At 39.3% G+C, this 18,598-nt stretch overlaps 1 protein-coding gene across 1 annotated transcript in view; it reads right to left on the bottom strand.

The window, feature by feature from the left end:
* The window catches only part of LOC121528400 (neurotrypsin-like), a 43,446-nt gene extending 25,885 nt beyond the window's left edge, over positions 1–17,561 (bottom strand). Inside the window, exons 1-2 of the mRNA XM_041815851.1 lie at positions 17,260–17,561; positions 2,853–2,895 (exon numbers count right to left, since the gene is read on the bottom strand). Coding sequence (XP_041671785.1) covers positions 2,853–2,895; positions 17,260–17,358 — 142 coding nt within the window. The 5' untranslated portion in view covers positions 17,359–17,561. The remainder of the gene's footprint in view (positions 1–2,852; positions 2,896–17,259) is intronic.
* Positions 17,562–18,598: the final 1,037 nt, after the last annotated feature.

Here is an 18,598-nt window from a genome sequence, read left to right as displayed (position 1 = left end):
GAAAAACCAGCCAGTAAACAGGACAGCTCAATAAATGACAATAATATGAATGTGCTTGCATTTGATATAATGAGTGCAACAATCAAACATTTAAGTTAAGTTTTAACAGAGGTTAAAAATAAGTTACATTCCTCAAATTACTGTAATGTAGCCGTTTTTTCGGGATACTTTCTGAAATCCCTACTTTTATTTCTACAAAAGTTGGTCGAGTACTTTTTCCACCTCTGATGCAAAGTCTGACGCTAACCCCTGCACCGCCGTGCAGCCCAGACCAAAACCTTTTATCTCCATTTTTCATAATTTTATTTTTTTCATGAATCAGTGCTATTGGTCATCCTTTACATCTGTCAGTGGTTTTAACCAGTTTTATTGTAATGCAAAGTGTCAAAATGCTGACAATGACCATTCAATATAAAAAAAATAACAGCGTTATATTCTCACTCTGAAAAGAACAGTTTGGTTTCAGATTAAGATCTAATTTTCTTCCTATAGGAAACATTTTGTGAAAGGAATTTGCTGTAACTGCTGGATTATAGTGACAGTCTTTAATAATGTGCTACAGTGTAAGCGAGTGTTAAATTTCACTCTATTAGCATGAGCTTGAGCCATGTTAAGCTGCACTGTGAACAGAAATGAGGACAACACAAAATTTCTGATTTCAACTTGTGTGCTGCTTAACTGATGTTTTTGAAATCATAAGGGAAGGCCTACAATTGCATATTTGCTCTGATTTTAAGAAATCTGCAGCTTTGTAATATTGTGTGAATCCTAAAAAATGCATTTGAGCAAAAATGGCAAACTTCTGTTTTACTGCTTTGGCTGTTCTTGATAAAGTAGTGTAAGTGGTGTAGAAGAAACCATGCATCCAATTAACTTGTCCTAGAGTAAACACACAACTGTCCTGGACTATAAAACCGAACAGTTTAAGGATTTTAAAAAAAATTTAGTTGTCACACTCAAAAAATTTCTGAATAGCCAGTTCAGCTCTACCTGTCCAGGTCAATAGAACTAATTTTGGTTTAAAGGTAATGATACTTAATTTTTTCTCATTGTATGCAAATTATTTGACATCATCCCTTAATCTGCAGGTTTTCCCAGAATGCCTTTGGGCATTAGACACTTCTGCACCATGAGTGAAGTCACTGACTCAGTTACATAAGTGCCACCTGCACAGAGCAACCACAATGCTTAAAAGAACATGATGGAGGACTTGTATGCAACATTTAGTTATTGGCCCTCTTTAAGTAGCATACTTGAATATATTTCATTTACTGAGGTCAAAAAGTTACTTCACTTTGTTTTTTAAAGAGTGTTTTTTGAAGTAGGGTTTACTAATTGGGTTTTACAGTTTAATTACAGATCGAGGAGGCTCACACGCTTGAGGATTTTTTGGACACAAGCCTCAAATCCGGTTATCCTCCATAGAAATCATCTAGTGTTTTGCCAGCCTTGGTGACCTAGGGGCAGAAAAACATTGCAGAATTTGCTCCAAAAGTTCAAACATGATGATTTATTAAGAATTAAAGAAACATTACTCTGAATACTTTGTGGGAGAAGAGCTGCTATGAAGATATACTTAAGCAAATTTCAAAAATTCTGTTTCATATATGGTTTTGTTTTGATGATTCTGTTTTTTGAACACAGTTTGCATGTCTTCTCACTTTGTTTGCTATTGTTAGTCTTACATTATGCATTTAATGACTTAGAAATATTTTATAGTTGTATGTGAGCTGTAATGCTGATAAAAGTTTTATATCCAGCCTGATGAAATTTTAATAAAGTTAAAAAGCATTACATAACCAAACCAGGCAACATCTTCCCCGTGATGTTTTGGTTTAATCCCTCATTTCAGTCATAGGAGAAAGCAGGACATTTTCAAGCAAGCATTTCTCTCTCTGTTTTGATTATTACGCTGCGTTTTTAATTTTTAATCTCCCTCTCTCTTTAATTTGATATTTCCTGTGTCCTCTTTCCAGCCTTGTCCTTACTCTTTATTTTAAGTCTTTTATGTGTCTCATCACACGCAGCGCTCAAACTGACACACACACAACACCCTCCTCATTGCCACGACAACGCTACTCTGCCCATCGCCATGGGAACACTCAGTCTCCCTGCTCCCATAATCCATTTCCCAGCCACAATGGGTATTTGACACGGTTCACACTCGGAGGCTTGCAGTATGGGGGGTGGGTGTTTGGCAACGCCGTCTTTTTCACAAATCAAACATTTCAATAAAAATGGAGCAGGAGGAAATGCAGTTTCTCACCACTTTAACCTGCTTTTGATTCAATTTGGTGCAACAAAGGAACTCTGGAGGATCAAACTGCAGCACACCAACATCTAGTGCAGCATTGGCTGAATTATGAAAATGTTGATGGCACTTTTAAAGAGCCCTGAGGAGGCTGTAAAAATTCTCTGGGAGGTGTAGCTGGTTTTGCAGGTAGATGAGAGGTGTGTTCATTAATGGAGGTCGTTTTCTATTGTTTGTCTGGTCATAAGCGCAAAGAAATATCCCAGCACTGGAAATGAGCCCAAGAAGGAGGAGTCCCTCACCCCACCCCCCATCATGGCCTTCTCTATTTACTTGCAGGAGAAGAAAAAATGAAATGCATTAGGGTGCAGGCCAGAGGGAGAGGAGAGGTAAGAGGGAATGTGGGAGAGAATAAGAGGAGAGGAGGCGTCAGCATGGAGGGGTTTTATGACTGTCTGACTCAGAATGTGGGTTAAACTGCAGGGAGAAACAAAGAGAGAGAAAGACGGGATGATACGGTGTAGGAGGAGGATGGAGGAGAAGCTGGATGGAGGGGAAGTGGATTTATAGCTACAGATGAGGGGTTTCAGCTCACACTTACCTGAGTTCTGCACCTCGTTTAAGTAGCTGTCCTCAGCCACCACCTGCAGAAGAGAGAGACAAGCAGAAAATCACAACAAAGGACAAAATGTATTCTTTATATAGTACCCATAATTAAAATATGTAGAGTAGAATTATATAGTGCCCATAATTAAATTATATAGAGTAGAAATCTATAGTGCCAATAATGAAATGACTTATCATAATGTGAATGATAGAAGAGAGACAAAAAACAAAACAGATTTAAAATCTTGCATTTTCTCCTCTTTTTCACCTCTAATTAGCAGGAACATAACAGTACCAAGCAATACAATCAGAAAAAAAAAATCAAAATGGACTTTTTAATCAGTTTGACCAAGATAAGGTTTGTCTAATAGGGGTGGTGGCCTGGTAGGGGGTCAACAATTTTCTACTCAATAAAGAAAGCTTAATTAACACTTTTTTAATTCTATAAAGTGCATGAGGTTTTTAGATAACAGAGGGCTCCACTGGGAGAAGGGGCAACAAAAGGACAGGAACACCCTCACAAGGCTGCATGGTCGTCATTCCTTCATTGATGTCTACGTAGATCTCCTATCGTCTATCTATCCTATTCTCCTCCACAATGATAATCCATCCAGATCATCAAAAATAGGGGATTTTATTGGGCAGGATAAAAATGACAGTGCTGTGAAAAATTGATGTATTGGTCTACATCATTTAGAATATTTTTGCGCTTGGGGTTGAAGGGGGATGACAGAGTCAAGTTTAACACATGAGTATCATTCCGCAGCCAAAGTCAAGCGCGATGGCGTCTCTTTTGTCCAGGCTTTAATATGGAAATAGACCCCAAGTAGTTTTTGGGCCCTTGGAACATCCACAGCACAACCAGGGGCCTGTGGCAACCCTACTACCCACCCACACAGTACCCTAGGGCGGCTCACTCACAACATCTACCCCTTACTCCACCCTCAAGGTGTGGATTGTGATATTTTTCCAATAAGACTCCCCTGTTAATGTGCAAGGACATCCAGAGCACAAACTGGGTTGTGCCAATCCTCCTTCTGTCTGATGGCGCCCTTGGGCAGGTTTACTCGCCATTACATGCCTTGATTCAGCCTCAAGTTGTGGCCTTAACTCGCTAAAAGTCCTCCACAGTACTGTACATTGCAGTACTCCTTTTTAACCAGCAGAGGGCAGGAGTGGCAACTTTTGTAAATGTGAGGGCCACATTCATTCTCACTACTGAAGGGCCAAAGCGTTAAAAATCCAGACAGTTATAGTCACATGTAATTTAACAAAATGAACAAATATATAAAGCTTTCAGTATAATCTATCATAACATGACTGGCATATTTAAACTCAAATTCTTACTATAATCACCTAAAGACAGGTAAAGCCAGATTTTTTTTGTCATGTTTCCTTCAATGTTTACATTTTGTAAATCTAAACAGACTTGAGAGCCACTTTGAGTTGGGGGGGGGGGGGCTACATGAGGCTACTAGGCCACCAGTTGCCCACCCCTGTCATGGCGCTTATTCAACAAACTCTATATTCCCGTTCTATCATCCACGTCGCAGCAGCTGTAGATTTCTAAGGTAGGTAGGTTTCCTCAGCTCTTTGCTGCATGTCATCCCTAACTCCCTCCTCCCAACATTTCCTCTCTCTTCAGCTCTCCTATTGGTTTCTCTTGTTCAAGGTCAGTTGCTGAAGAAACAAGGCATCAACAGACATGGAAGCAAGAGAAGATTTTGGACTCGGTTTTGATTTCAAAGCAAATTTCTCAAGCAGCTGATGAAAGCCAGCGAAGGCACGACTGACGCAATACATGAAACGGTGTATGCTGCAAAGCTCAAGACTGAAAAACATATTGATAGTTTAAATGGAACAAATGAATGAGATACCACATTTTCATTTAAATGTAACAAAAAAAATAAGTATTTTAAAGGCACATTGCACAAGATTTTACAGAACAAATATTACTCCATATTCCAGAACAATGTTCTATCTTCCATCAATAGGTAATAAGTTGATACAGACATTTTTATCTGTTTTTATATGGACTACCAGGCTTCTATTTAACCACAATCTATTTACTTTGTATATTTACTAATGCAGGCTAATATGAATTTTCTTTCATTTTCAATGATCACTTGCATTCAATGGCCTGGCCAAGTAGAAGTTACGTACATAAACCTCCCTTTTTCACTTTCATTTTGGTCCAGGTTGAATAAAAATCATCATCAGAGTCAAATATGTGAGCTTTGAAGGTCCTAGTTGCAGTTTGTCATCTTTGCACACGGCGAGGCCAGCTGTGTCCCCCTGTTTTCAGTCTTAAAGCTAAACTAGGCTAATCTTCTAGCTCTGACTTTATATTTAGGGTATATAAATCAGTTGCATTTCAATCTAAGCAAGGAAAAAAGTAAACGTGTAGATTATGATTTCTGTACGAATTTGGATCAAAGTTATTTATTTGTTCTGCTTTGGTAAAGATGGGTAAGGATTGACACAACCCCGGTCGTGCTCTGGATGTCCTTACATATTATCAGGGGCATGGGAAAATAATCTGTTGAAAGAATGACAAGGTCTGTATCTTTAAGGTTGAGTAAGGGGTAGATGTGGTGACTGAGCATGCCTAAGGGTCCATTCCTGATTGTCCCAAGGGCCCAAAAACTGCTGGTAGAAACTGAGCATATCACCAAGGATTAAAGGGCCCAAAAAAAGAAACGCCATCAAGATTTACCTCTGCTGCCGTGTGACACAAGTGTGTCAACATGTGGTACAATAGGCCCTGTGAAGAAACCCTGGCACCCTATATGGCTAAAACTTGTGCACAAGACTGCATATATGATGTATACAACCTTATATTATCCCCTAAGTGTTTTACAGAACTCTTCCTATTCCTGCCTAAATTACCTTTCTAGGTTTAACTGATGTTCCAGTTTTGAGGTTTAGGGTTTGTGACGTTAAAGCAATGTAAGAGGTTGGAGAAAGATTGTTCTAATGTTTATAAAAAGACAGCTCTGATCAGTAAGACTCTTGCACCAACTTTAACAGCATCTGAGTATGTTTTTGTCTTGAAGCAAAGAAATAAACAGTCTTTATTCTAACAACTCCAACCAACCCTTTACTAAACAGTGTAAACATACAGTATATCATCATAAAAGTGCTGTCGTTTCCTGATTAGGACAGTCTCCTTGAAGGCATTGTGTAAGTGCAGCAGCCTCGTATCAACTCAGACTAATCCCACAAATTTGATGGTGCTCTGCATGCAGGCTATGAATTTAAACAGCCACTTACAGGATGAATCTGACTCATTCTTATACAAACAGAGTGGTTAAAACGTTTTAGCATTTTCTCTGACAAGATTGTGCTTCTGCCTTGGTGAACGTGTACACGCTCTGAATATGAAATACGCTCAGGTCAAAGACACAAACCACAGAACAGAGACGAGATGAGGGAGGAAATGCAGACTGAAGAAATTTAACACATTTGTGGATGAGAACGGCTGTCAAATAAAAAATCTGTAACAAGAGTAAGTCACCCAGGTGTGACAGCGAAGTGAACAGTGTAAAACACACACATTTACAATGACACACTCACACACTGTGAGACAGTACTAGACAGCAACAGCCGATATCTGACAGTCAGGTTTCATTCTCAGAAATCAGGTCACACCTCTGCACCACAAGGCAGCTAACAAGAATGGAGAGACACACGAACATCACACTAATACAGCTGCTGAAAAATACCTGTAGTATGGACAATAAAATAAAACAGGTCAGGTCTAGTTATCCTTCTCCAATAAAACAAAAAAAAATATGATTCAATTTAGGCATAAGTAAGATATTAAGATTCTAATATACAATATATCCATATACTCAAACGAGATATAATGTAAGACCATATCTTCTATTCTGATATAGATTATTTGCATTGAAAAACCTTTCCTCTAACTTTGTCTGGCCTTCAGAGAGTGCAGTGTTGAATGAACTGTTTTTTTTTTATGCAAGGCCTAATGCTTGATAAAAAAGACCATTTAAAGTTAGAACCACTAACAGTACTATGCTTATTGACCACAAGGTGATCTATTTGAAATGTTCAGTCTTAATGCGGGATTATCTTTTTCATTTTACTTTCTGTAGTAGTACATCATCACTAAAAATCATCATCTATTTAAATCCTCAGGAGACACTTTGAGGGACAACCTTAATTTTTGATGGTGCTGGTTTTGTAAACTGAACAGATACAGACAAATAAAGCAGATGTATCAATTAGGTGGACATGGTTTTATAATTATCTCACAGAACCGTTCCAGTGTGTCAGGATGAGTAATGTCAACACCTCTTTTCTCCACATTACAAAAGGAGTTCCCCAAGGATCACTGTTTGAACCAATTGTACTTATCATATATACAAATTACATTACCACTGTACTACACAATTAGTTTCCATCTTTATGCAGATGACACAGTCATTTATACTTCTTAATACCATTCATGGAGTACAAACACCTGGTGCCCTTTTCCATGCCTGATCCAGCTTAAGGGATACACAGAAAAACTGTTAAACGTAACACTTTTTCCATGTTTATATTGAAATCAAAGACTCTGAGTCTAATTTAAACTTTGGAAAATGTTAATATTTTAAGTATCTGATAGTGTTCATTATCAACACACTTTTTGGTACGTAATCAAGATTGCCATCTTGAGTCCAAATCTGTAGAAAATACAGTGTAGTCTAGCGAGGATGAAGCAAAGTCAGAAAAACAGATCTACGACCACCCTTTGACAAAGATTGGCCCAACAACCTTAATGAAGTCCTTCTGATGCTACAGGTGGGAATTCGCTAACTCAGTGAGCAACTCTGCTCATGGTGCAGAAGTGTTAAACATAAAAAAAATCAATAAAATCATAAATATGAACAAAGAAATCCCAGCAGTGATCACATCCAAATACATATGAACACTTAGAAAGCACATCTAAACACTCTGCCCAAGGGCAGGATGGGAAAACTCTGCCCAAATATCCCCAAGATTTGAAATGGCAGAGGGAGTTTATATATTAATTGACTCACACTGGTGGATCGACACCGTCAAAAAACTCCAACACTGAAGATGATTTCACTCAGAACAGTGCTAAAATCACATGTTGGGAGTTAAAATCAACTCTGCAATGTTTAACCCTGTGATTTCAACACTTCAGTTTTTACTGTCTACTGGCTGCCCAGGACCCAGTGCACGTGACCAGATGTCGGCTGCGTGCGTCATCGAGGGGTCAGCTGGGAGGATACCTGGAGAGATGGGGTGGTGGCCTGGCACAGATCTGGAGGATGGCCATCGGGAACCAAGAGCAGTACAGGACCAAGGTTGACGTGGCAAAGTGCCGAACCAGCATATGCTCCTATACCTCATCTGACCTGACCTGAATACCATTCATGACACCGCACTTAAATCTATAACAAGCATTTAATGTTCTGCTATTCCAATTGCAAGCCCCTCATAAGTCCATAAACATTTCGGCATCTGGAAAGATGAAAAACTTGCTCTTGAAATGATCAAAAATAGTGAAAAAGCTCCCGCAGTTTAAAGCAGTTTCACCCATTTTTCCAAAAGTTGACAACAATTTTTACAATTTATAAAATGTGCTATCTCTTTCTGTTAAAATATAACGAGGGATCATTAAGTTTCTTCACTTTTTGATGTCAATGATCATTTCAGCTTTTATAAATTTAAAGCACATGCTATAAACTTTATCAATATATAGTAATGTTGCCAATGTTTTTGTGCAATTTAGATATTTGTCTACAATATTTAATCATCACAAATGAAAAATTGCACAATATTGGTTGCCTTTGTGCCTTCTGTTTTTGTTCCTGTGGTTTAAAACTGGTTTCAACAGCTTGATTTTTAGGAGATTCATATCAGTTGTTATAAATGTGGTATTGTGAATACACCTGTTATTGATTTACAGGAAAAATAGAGAGCTATGTATCCTGTATCACCATTTAATTTTTAAAAATCTAGATATGAATTTAGTCCTACCAACCAGCTCCAGTTCAAACACACTTTTACAACCCACATGCAAACGTTTCCCACAGGGCTCAGCTCAGCCTAATGGTATTAGAGGAGGGACAGGTGACCTGTGTTAGTGAACATGAGCGCTGATATCTCCATTTACATCAATCAAACAACTCGATTACAGGTAATCAGCTTTGACGCGGTCACAGCTGTGTCCTCAGTATGGCTATGCAAACACATGCAAACACATTATACACAAACACTGCAGTAAAACAGTGAGGAGTGACAGACAGACTGGAAGAAGTAAATAAATAGACATTACAGCAGGATGAGAGGGCAAAAAGGGACATTTTAGCTGTAGATTTCGCCCTAAATGGTAAAAACATGATGTGTTATTGTTGCATTGAAGGGTAATAAATGACAATGTTTGTCTACAGTAAAGTACTTTCAGTCAATGTTTCCTGCTGTCTATCATCAAACTGAGACTTCACAAACTGTTAAAGTGCTCCGTAATACCTGAAAGTGGGACGGGGGAAATCATTCACTTTGTCATGGAATCATTTAAAAGCCTCAAGATCACTTTCACTCTCTGCCAAGGACAATCATTATTAAACTAAAAACATTTAGAGAAAATGTGTTGGCGTCATTCACTCATGACTGGAGGAGATCAGACTGTGGCAGAGCAACTTTAAGTGAAATTTGATCCGTTTTTTTTTCATCATAAATTTATCAGGGCTGCACAGCAGCACAGTGGCTGACACTACCACCTTACAGCAAGAAGATTCTTGATTATATTTCTGTCAGACAGGGCTTTTCTGTGCAGCGTTTGCATGTTCTCCCTGTGCTTGTGTGGCTTCCTTCCACAGTTCTTCCACACATGCTCACCAAGTTAATTGATAGAGGTGTCTGTCTGCAGACTGTACATTTCTGATGGCACTCTCACTGACCATTCATTTGATGCACCATGTATCTTAAAAAGGAAATGCTGTATTCGCTGGTATTTCCAGTTTCAGATCTTTGTAATTCAACTTTATTCATAAATAAAGTCTGGCAGTTACATTCATGAAATAATCACATTGCAAAAATGAAAGACTATGAAATATTTGATAAATAAAATGCATAAAAAAGTCAGATGTCTAATCTGGGATTAAATTATGTATAGAATGGTTTTAGAGGTAGTTACACTAACAGTGGCTTGATTTAGCTACATTAGCTTAGCTTTAGCTACGTTAGCCATGCTTTCTTTGTAATTAATGTCACTACATAAGTCAATGTAGCTTAGTTAGCTTTAGATAATGTACCAACATAGCTTACATAGCTGTTTTGTGAGCTTAGCTTTAGCAACGTTAGCTTTAGCAATGTTAGCTATAGCAACATAGCTCCACTAGCCATAACTAAGATAGCTGTAGCAATATCAGCTTTAGCAACTTGAGCTTTAGCAAATGTAGGTAATGCATACTTAGCTATCCAAATATAATGGATACGTAGCTTACATAGCTGTTTTGTGAGCTTAGCTTTAGCTATGTTAGCTATAGCAATGTAGCTCCATTAGCCATAACTAAGTTAGCTGTAGCAATGTCAGCTTTGACAACGTGAGCTTTAGCAAACATAGGTAAAGCCTACTTAGCTTTGCAGATAATCTGGATACGTAGCTTACATAGCTGCTTTGTGACCTTAGCTTTAGACATGCTGGCTTTGTAGCTCTGTTAGCTACATTATCTACGTAGCTCACTCAGGTGAAGGGGCTATGTAAGCTAAGCTGACTGCATTGGTAGATTTTCAAAGAGGACAAGCTTTTTTTTCCCCTATAAGCAGATTGTTTTCTCTGCTTTACTAAATGTTTTGCACTTCTAGTTTCTTAACCTTTACCTTAACTCTGAATGGAAGTTTAATCTGATTTTATTTCAAGAGTTTAAGCACGTATTCTGAGATATACACTGTCTCAGATGAACAGTTGTGGCCATCAGAAATAAACGGGTTGCAGCCAGACTGTCATGGAATTGGTGACTCAAAATTTACTGTACGTATGAATGTAAATGCAATTGGTTGCTTGTTTCTATATGCCAGCCCTGTGGCTAGATAGCGACCAGTCCAGGCAGTACAATGCCCTCTTACCCAATGAAGTAAGCATTCTGTGTGGATAAATTGATCTTTCAAAGAGATGTCATTAAGTCTGATTTGTCCAAATACAACTAGCTGTTTGGTCTGACTAACATTACAAACACCCCCTAATTTCAGGTTTTGGAGGGTCTCAAGAGTTAGTCCTTTAAGCTTTTGAATGCAATGTCATTACAGTCCCTGTTGGTGTAATAATCAACCTGTGTTCGCATGCTTAAACATCACCCTAATAAACTAAGTGGATGCATCTACTTTTACTTGTGCAAAGAGGATATTGTCTGTATCATCCCTCTGCGACTTGGAAGACATACTAATTGGAAACATTTCCTCATTATGTCCACAGCTTGATGTCCTTCCCACTGTTCGGTCGTCTGTCCTGTCCCGTCTCTGCAGGACGTTGGCTGACATTGGAGGCCGTCAGCTGATCCACTTCACCTGAACTGTCAGTGCTTAAGCTGGTCCATGTGCACACCGTCCCTGCCATCACACAGCTGACATCCACCCTGCATAACCTTCATTAGCCTGTGCTCTGCCACCTCCACAGCAAAACATGCCACATAGTCGGGTATTCCTGCCATGGCTAACAATGTTTTTAAGACACTGTTGTTCTTTGTGGAGTCTGCTGAAAAAAAAACTGTTTTGAGTTCTGTTTTAAAACCTATCCAGTGCTGTACTTTCTGCAGAAGCAGGACTTTCAGGAGATTCGTGGATATCATTTTTGGTAAAAAGTAATTCTTGTTTAAAAGAAAAAAAACTGAGCTTTTCTGTTTTTCGGATCTGACTTATCCCAAATAAGTGAGAGAAGCTGAAATACCCTCTGAAAAAAGCTCAAGGGTTAAAACAATGTCATAAGACTCAGATTTGGTGGACATTCCCAGTTTTTTCCATTACAATTACAACAAAATACTGTGATTAGCATCAGTACAAAAAAACAACAACAAAAAATAGTTCTTTTGAATAAGCAAAACCAGATTAATGGACCTGGGAATCTCTGCAGCACATCACCTTTTTGCTTAAATAATTGTAGTTCATGCAAGTTAGATTCTGCACCTCACCAAAATTGTAATTACAGTTACATTTTGGCTAATTTTGCAGCCCTACTCTCCACACAAGGAAGGTGCTGGGGAGATGGACACATGCAGAAATCACCAGACTTGAACACAGGAGGCAGCTGTCTGTTCCTATGTGTCTGTTGTATGTGGGCGGACTGATACTTCCAGCATGTCTGCAAGATGTTCCTCCATTTTGATCAGTGATCGTCTCAAGACTGTTTCCAGTTTTTTAACCCAACATTTTTTATTTTTCTGTAAGCATGATGATTTGAAATCTTAAAACTCTGCACAACATTGCCAACAGGACTGACTTTTCTAGATAGTAATTATTTCAGTACCTGTTACCAATGCAGGAGCGTAGGTAATCAACTGCATGCTTAAGAGCAGCCTTTTAATATTAAAATTCAGAACGAGGGGCATGTTTGAGTGTTTAAAGACAGGAGGATTTAATTTTTCCACAAAAAAAAAGAAAACAAAGAATGACAGCACAGGATAAAAATCTACAAAGACATAAATGGCATTACTAAGTCCAAAGGGGCGTCAAGATCAACTCAATCCATACAGTAGCTATAAATAAGAGTTTCTCAGTTTAACTAAACCCAGCCATCATTCTCTGTGGAAAAAGGAGAGTGAGGAATGACTATGGCTGCAGGTAAGACTTGAATACAGGCTGCCTTCTTGGAGGACTATAGCTGTTATATATGAGGCACTGACTAACCACGAGGCTCTGTGCAAATAGTGTTTCATGATGTTGATGTAAGAACTGCAATCTGCTCTACAATATAGAAGTTTAATCTGTGTCTTCAAAGAGAAACTGAGAAATACTTTCACTTCTGAAACAGTCTTTTAATAAAGGTGGATGCTCAGTAGATGTGCTGCTTCCTTTATGTCCTGACACCTTTTCATGCTTTGACTACGTACTGAGGAATACATTGAGTAAATACTGATTTGACCTGATCTCAACCTGATTTTCATTTTGAAATCATAGTGATCTGAAGATTACGGTGAGGATTAGGGCCAGGGATGAAGGAAAAAATAACGCTATGCACTTTGAGAATCAAGTCAAAATGAAGAGAAAAAGCTGAAATTTTGAGAATGATGTTAAAATACAATTTTCAGAAAAAAAGTTGTAGATTTAAAAAAAAAGTAAAACCTTGTTAAACATCAATAGTGGATCTTGACTGTCTACATCATGCCTTGTATCATTTAACTTGTAAAGCTTCAGAATTTGATTTTAGCTCATAAACAATGTGGTTATGAGTGTTAAAGGGATATTTCGGGATTTTTGAAGTTGGATGCTTGGCTATAGTAGTCTCATTAGCCTCCAGTCATTTCTGTAAAAGGTGATCCTGTGGTTATTATGAGCTCAGAGAGATTCCGGCATAATGGCTATAAATGGGAATGTTTCATCTGCCTAGTTTGATGAGTTTGACGTAAAAATGGGCAAGGAAAATATGTTGGCTTGACTGTACACTGTGTCGAAAACGTACAAAGCACTTCATTTCTTCCAAAAACCCCCTCTCTGTGTCGGGCACTTATTTACGATGCAGCTTTCGCTATTTTGTCTCCTTCTGCCTCCGTGCACTGATCCTTTGATCAGCTGTGTGAGTCTGCAGACTTCTACAGGGATAATAAAACCACACCAAGCTAAAACAAAAGTAATATGAGCAATTTCGACTTGAGTGATGATGATGTGCAGTTTACTGTGGATATGAGAGGATATTTGTATGAACCAGAGTACACCAAAGAAGAATTTACACAGATGGAGAGTCAGCGGGCCGAAAGAGAGAGCAGAGCAGAGAAATTTCATTTGAAAGTTCTGAGCAGGAGAGGAGCGTGGGTTCGCATTGTCCACACGGGACTCAGGATCTTGGTGTGGTGTTATTATCCCTTTTTTTACATAAAACTCGTTCACCTACACAGATAAAACGTTCAGATCTATAGCCATTATGCCCCAGATTGTAATAACAACAGGATCAACTTTCACAGAAATCACCAGAGGCTAAAGTCACCACTATAGCCAAGTACCTCATACAACCCAAATTCAAAAATCCTGAAATATCCCTTTAAGTGTTTCCATTATGATGTATAGGCTCTGGCATCACCCACTGACGCAAGTTGCACCCATGGCTGATGAGGAGCTGACTTTACTCTCGACGTTTCAATTTTTATGATGAAATTTTATTTCGACTCAATTCTCGATAATTCCACTGTTTTCTTGTCTTCTGGACTTTAGTCTTACAGTGCACACCATTACTTTTTTACTGGTGGCACCAATCCTTCTCTACTGAAGATCCACTCCTTTTCCAGAAGATATCTTATCCCAAACAAATAAAATTAAACAAAGATGTTTCCCCTTAAAGGGATACTTCAACATTTTGGCAAATTCGTCCATTGCCATAGTTCCTATAGTCTTAGTAATAGGTTAGTTACCTTCAGTTGTCGGTGCAAGCTGTTTTTTCAAACTCATCAAATACACAATCCAACAACTCCAAAACGCTTTTGTGGACAAGTTGTGACCTGTACATTCACCATGCTATGAAATAATCATGGAACATTACGAGATGGAGATGTTTAAAAGCTAAATGCAAAGCAGGAACTACACTCCAGGCATGGCTGCTGCACTGTGTCACTCCGCAAATAGTGCAGAGTATTTGCTTCCTGCGTCGTAATGTTACACAATTATACGTTATTATTTCATAGCGTGGTGAATGTGCAGGTCACAACTTGTCCATGAGAGCGTTTTGGAGTTGTTGGATTGTGTATTTGATGAGTTTGATGAGGGAAAGCCAGAATACCGTCTGCTTACATTGAGTTGGCACAGCAGGTCTGAACTCGGCAGCGGCCGATCTAAAAACAGCTCGCAACAACAACTAAAGGTAAGGAACCTATTACTAAGACTATAGGAACTATGGCAATGGACGAATTTGCCAAAATGTTGAAGTATCCCTTTAAAGATTTTGTGTGATTCTGAGCTAAGACGAAACAAAGAGATTAACTCTTTAAGTTCTAAAGACACAGAGATAGATGCCGTCATATCAGAAAACTTTTGTGTTAATCCTGAATCAGGCGAACACTTTATGATTTACTGTACAGATAACTAATTTAATTTTTTTACCAAAGAAGCTCACTTTGGTATAATACTTAATATGCACATCTGCACTAATTAATCTACCTACCCTACAAATTACTATTTTAATCTGTTTATTGTACTCAAATGCTGTTAGAAGGCTCTCTGAGGTAAAATGCCTCACCTCTTATGCATATTTTCATCTATCAATGATCTTTAATTAACTTATCTACCCAGAGTAAATCTGCCAACATCCTTGCGTGTTTTATACTCTGATCATGTCTAGTCGGCATTCTTGCACCCTTTGCACATCTTGCACCACACTATCAATGCAAACAGACTTGTATGTACTAGAAATAATACATACAGGACCTTTGGAAATATCTAAATCTTTATTTTCATACTTTTTCAGTTTGTTTATTTTTTTTTGTATTTAATACTTAATTCCTGTTCACTGAGAGCAGGGCTAGCCGGAGTCAAGTTCCTTGTTGCGTAAGCAAACTTGACCAATAAAGCTGATTCTGATTCATCCAGTCTATTCCAATTTTTGAGTTGCACGAGTAATCCTGAAGTTGAACTGAACATTCAGCGTTAGTTGAGCATCTTACAGGGAGGCACAAATGCCAATCATGACTCAATCAGCTCTTCTTGACTTGTGGCATGATTTCTGCTATGTTGGAAATTCTGGTTTATGAGTGTAAAGCTTAGCCAATTCTCAGGCTACTGGACTTTTTTTTCCTGACTTCACCTGCACATATTATTGGACAGTTTCTGAAATCAACGTGGCAACAGCAGGGAAGCCTGTTTTGGGGAGATTTATTACATTTTGCTACAAGTTAGCTGACGAGACAACAGGAGTACAGAGCTGCCTTAATTTTCCTTCTTTCGGAGTCATGATTTCTCCTGTACACTGTCGCCAGCGCGTTTACACAACCCTGCAGCAAGACTTAACGGACCTGGAGCACATTTATCATTGAAACGGAGGACTTTGTTGGACATGTGCTGATAGCAGGTAATGGGAATGATTTGAACCAGCATAACTAAGTTAAACATAGAGCTAAGTCTCAGTAAATAACAACAGAGAATCTGCCGGTTACAAAGGACTGAGCTTGATTTCCACAGGGAGATATCTCCATATCTTTGAATATCTCTGATGTTTTGTTGCCTACAGAATAAAAACATCCAGCTCCTGCATCAAGGATTCTCCCGATGAAAAGATTTGTCTGATGAAAGTGAAATGGAAAAACTCATCTGCAGTGAGCTATTTGTGCTACATGCTCGGCTGCTTCCAGAGAGAGTGATTCTAATTAAAACCTGCACATCACTGTACTCCACTAATGACTTCTGCACAGGCTACACAGCTCATATGCAGCATATTAGCACGACACACTCACTGAGGAGATAAAAAAATTAATGAATCTAATGATTAATACATTGATTTAGCATTAATTCATTGCTTTTCTCGCGTTGAACAACTTTTAAACAGTTTTGTCTCACAATTGAGTGAACCTGATATCCAGCTGACACTCAAGCTACTCTGACCCACTCTGGTCAACACCTGCTTCACCAGTTTTCACGTCTGGACATGTCCGAGTGACTGAATCGCAGTGACAAGCTCAAACAGCGCGTGCAGGGTTCAATCCCACGTCGCCATGGGGGGCACAGGAACCACCAACGGGCTCCTCTCATGATATCCTGCCGATGGGGGAAGGGGGAGGTGGTGTGGCTAAGGAGGGAGGAGGGTGTCGAGGTTGTGATTGAAACCATGCGTGTGTGAGAGTGCGCGTGCGTGTGAGAGACAACAGTGCGTGTCCGCGTAATTGGACAATGCGCTTTGGTTGCACCATTAATTGGCTAAGGTGCAGATTAGAGATGTTTGACGCTGCTTTAACGCCCTTCTTTTGTGGAAAATGTGTCATTTAATCGTTTTTATTTTCATTGTAAAGCGTGAAACAAAGATGAGTCATTTTAAAGGCTTCCTGATTCTTTTGTCGATCAATAAAATTACAAACATTATTTAGGGTTTTTGTTGTTTTTCGCAAAAGGCAGCTCAGGTCATCAAAGCGTGACTGTAATGAGGGGTATGGCTACAAAAAGGGTAAAAAAAAAAAAAAAAATGTCAGGCCACATTGCAAAATCAACCCAAACATGACCGTGATTGGAGTACATACCTCTGCAAGCAGCGGCAGCCAGAGGCAGGCGGATCCGATCAAGCACAACAATTCCCGGCTGGTGAGAGCCATCCTTCCCGCCTGGTGCGTCCGTGTCATAGCCTGAAAAGCCTCCGCTCCACTCCCATCTCTGAGCCCAACCTGTCCGCGAAGAGGTGAACCGCTATCCCGCTGCTGGGAGAAACGTGGTGTGTGATGATGATGATGATGAGGGTGGTGATGATGATGATGCACCTACGCGGGAGGGAGGTTTTACGCACAGAGGACAGGGTGCGGCACTATAAACGGGATGGAAAACACACCGATCGGAAGAGAAATAGTGTTGAGCTGTGCAAAAAGCTGCTGCCACAATCTCTCCCTCTCTCCCTCTCTCTCTTATATCCACACACACTTTGTCTCCTTGGCTGCCTGCTGCGTGATGAATCATTGATGAATTTCTGAATTTGTTTTGTTTATCACTCTGCTACATTAGAGCTATGCGGACAAATCTGACACCTCGAGCCAATGAATGAATTCACCTGCAAACACAGTCGATCATACAGACTTTAATGCATGAAAATGAACGCTTTGTTTCCACTTCTCTTGTGTGTTTATGGGTCATTCATCAGACGCAACAACACACTGAACACTATTAGATTTGTCTCCACTACAAACCACAACACTTGTTCAATAATCCAGTCTGTTTGTGGCTTCAGGACTGATGAATCTGAAGCTCCACGTTCATATGGAAGGGAAGATGATGCATACAGTGTCATGAAAAGGGTTATTGCCTTCTTCCTGATATAATACAGGTAATATGCAGTTTTAAAAGATGGTTTCATTACTCAATGGAGGGGATAAAGCCGTCTAAAACTACTTGGCCATACATGAAAAAAGTATTTTCCTCCCCTTGTTAAATTATGAGTATTTTGTTTTAACAACATATTTTGGAAAGACACAAAGTCATTGACAGCTATCAGTCATAAAAGGGTCACAAAACTATTACCAAGGCTTTGGGACAATGATGAGAGCCATTACCCACAAACGGAGAAAACTTGAAACAGTGGGGAATCTTCCCAGGAGTATCCAGAACACCGAAAGACCTGCAGGCCCCTCTAAACCTAATATCTGGTTGTGCCACCCCTGGCGGCAACAGCTGCAAGCGTTTGTGATAATTGCACATCCCTGTGGAGGAATTTTGTCCCACCCTTCTTTGCAGATTTGTTTGCCATGCCGCAGCATCTCAATAGGATTTTCAGAACTGTGACTAAAAACTCCAAAAACCTTCATTTTTGAGCCATTCAGAGGTAGACTTGCTGGTGTGTTTTGGATTATTGTCCTGCCCATTATCCAAGAGCGC

Source organism: Cheilinus undulatus, linkage group 20 (assembly GCF_018320785.1).
Source record: "Cheilinus undulatus linkage group 20, ASM1832078v1, whole genome shotgun sequence".
Lineage (NCBI taxonomy): Eukaryota > Metazoa > Chordata > Actinopteri > Labriformes > Labridae > Cheilinus > Cheilinus undulatus.
The sequence above is the reverse complement of the archived record's forward strand: the minus strand, read 5'-3'. Positions and strand labels throughout refer to the sequence as shown.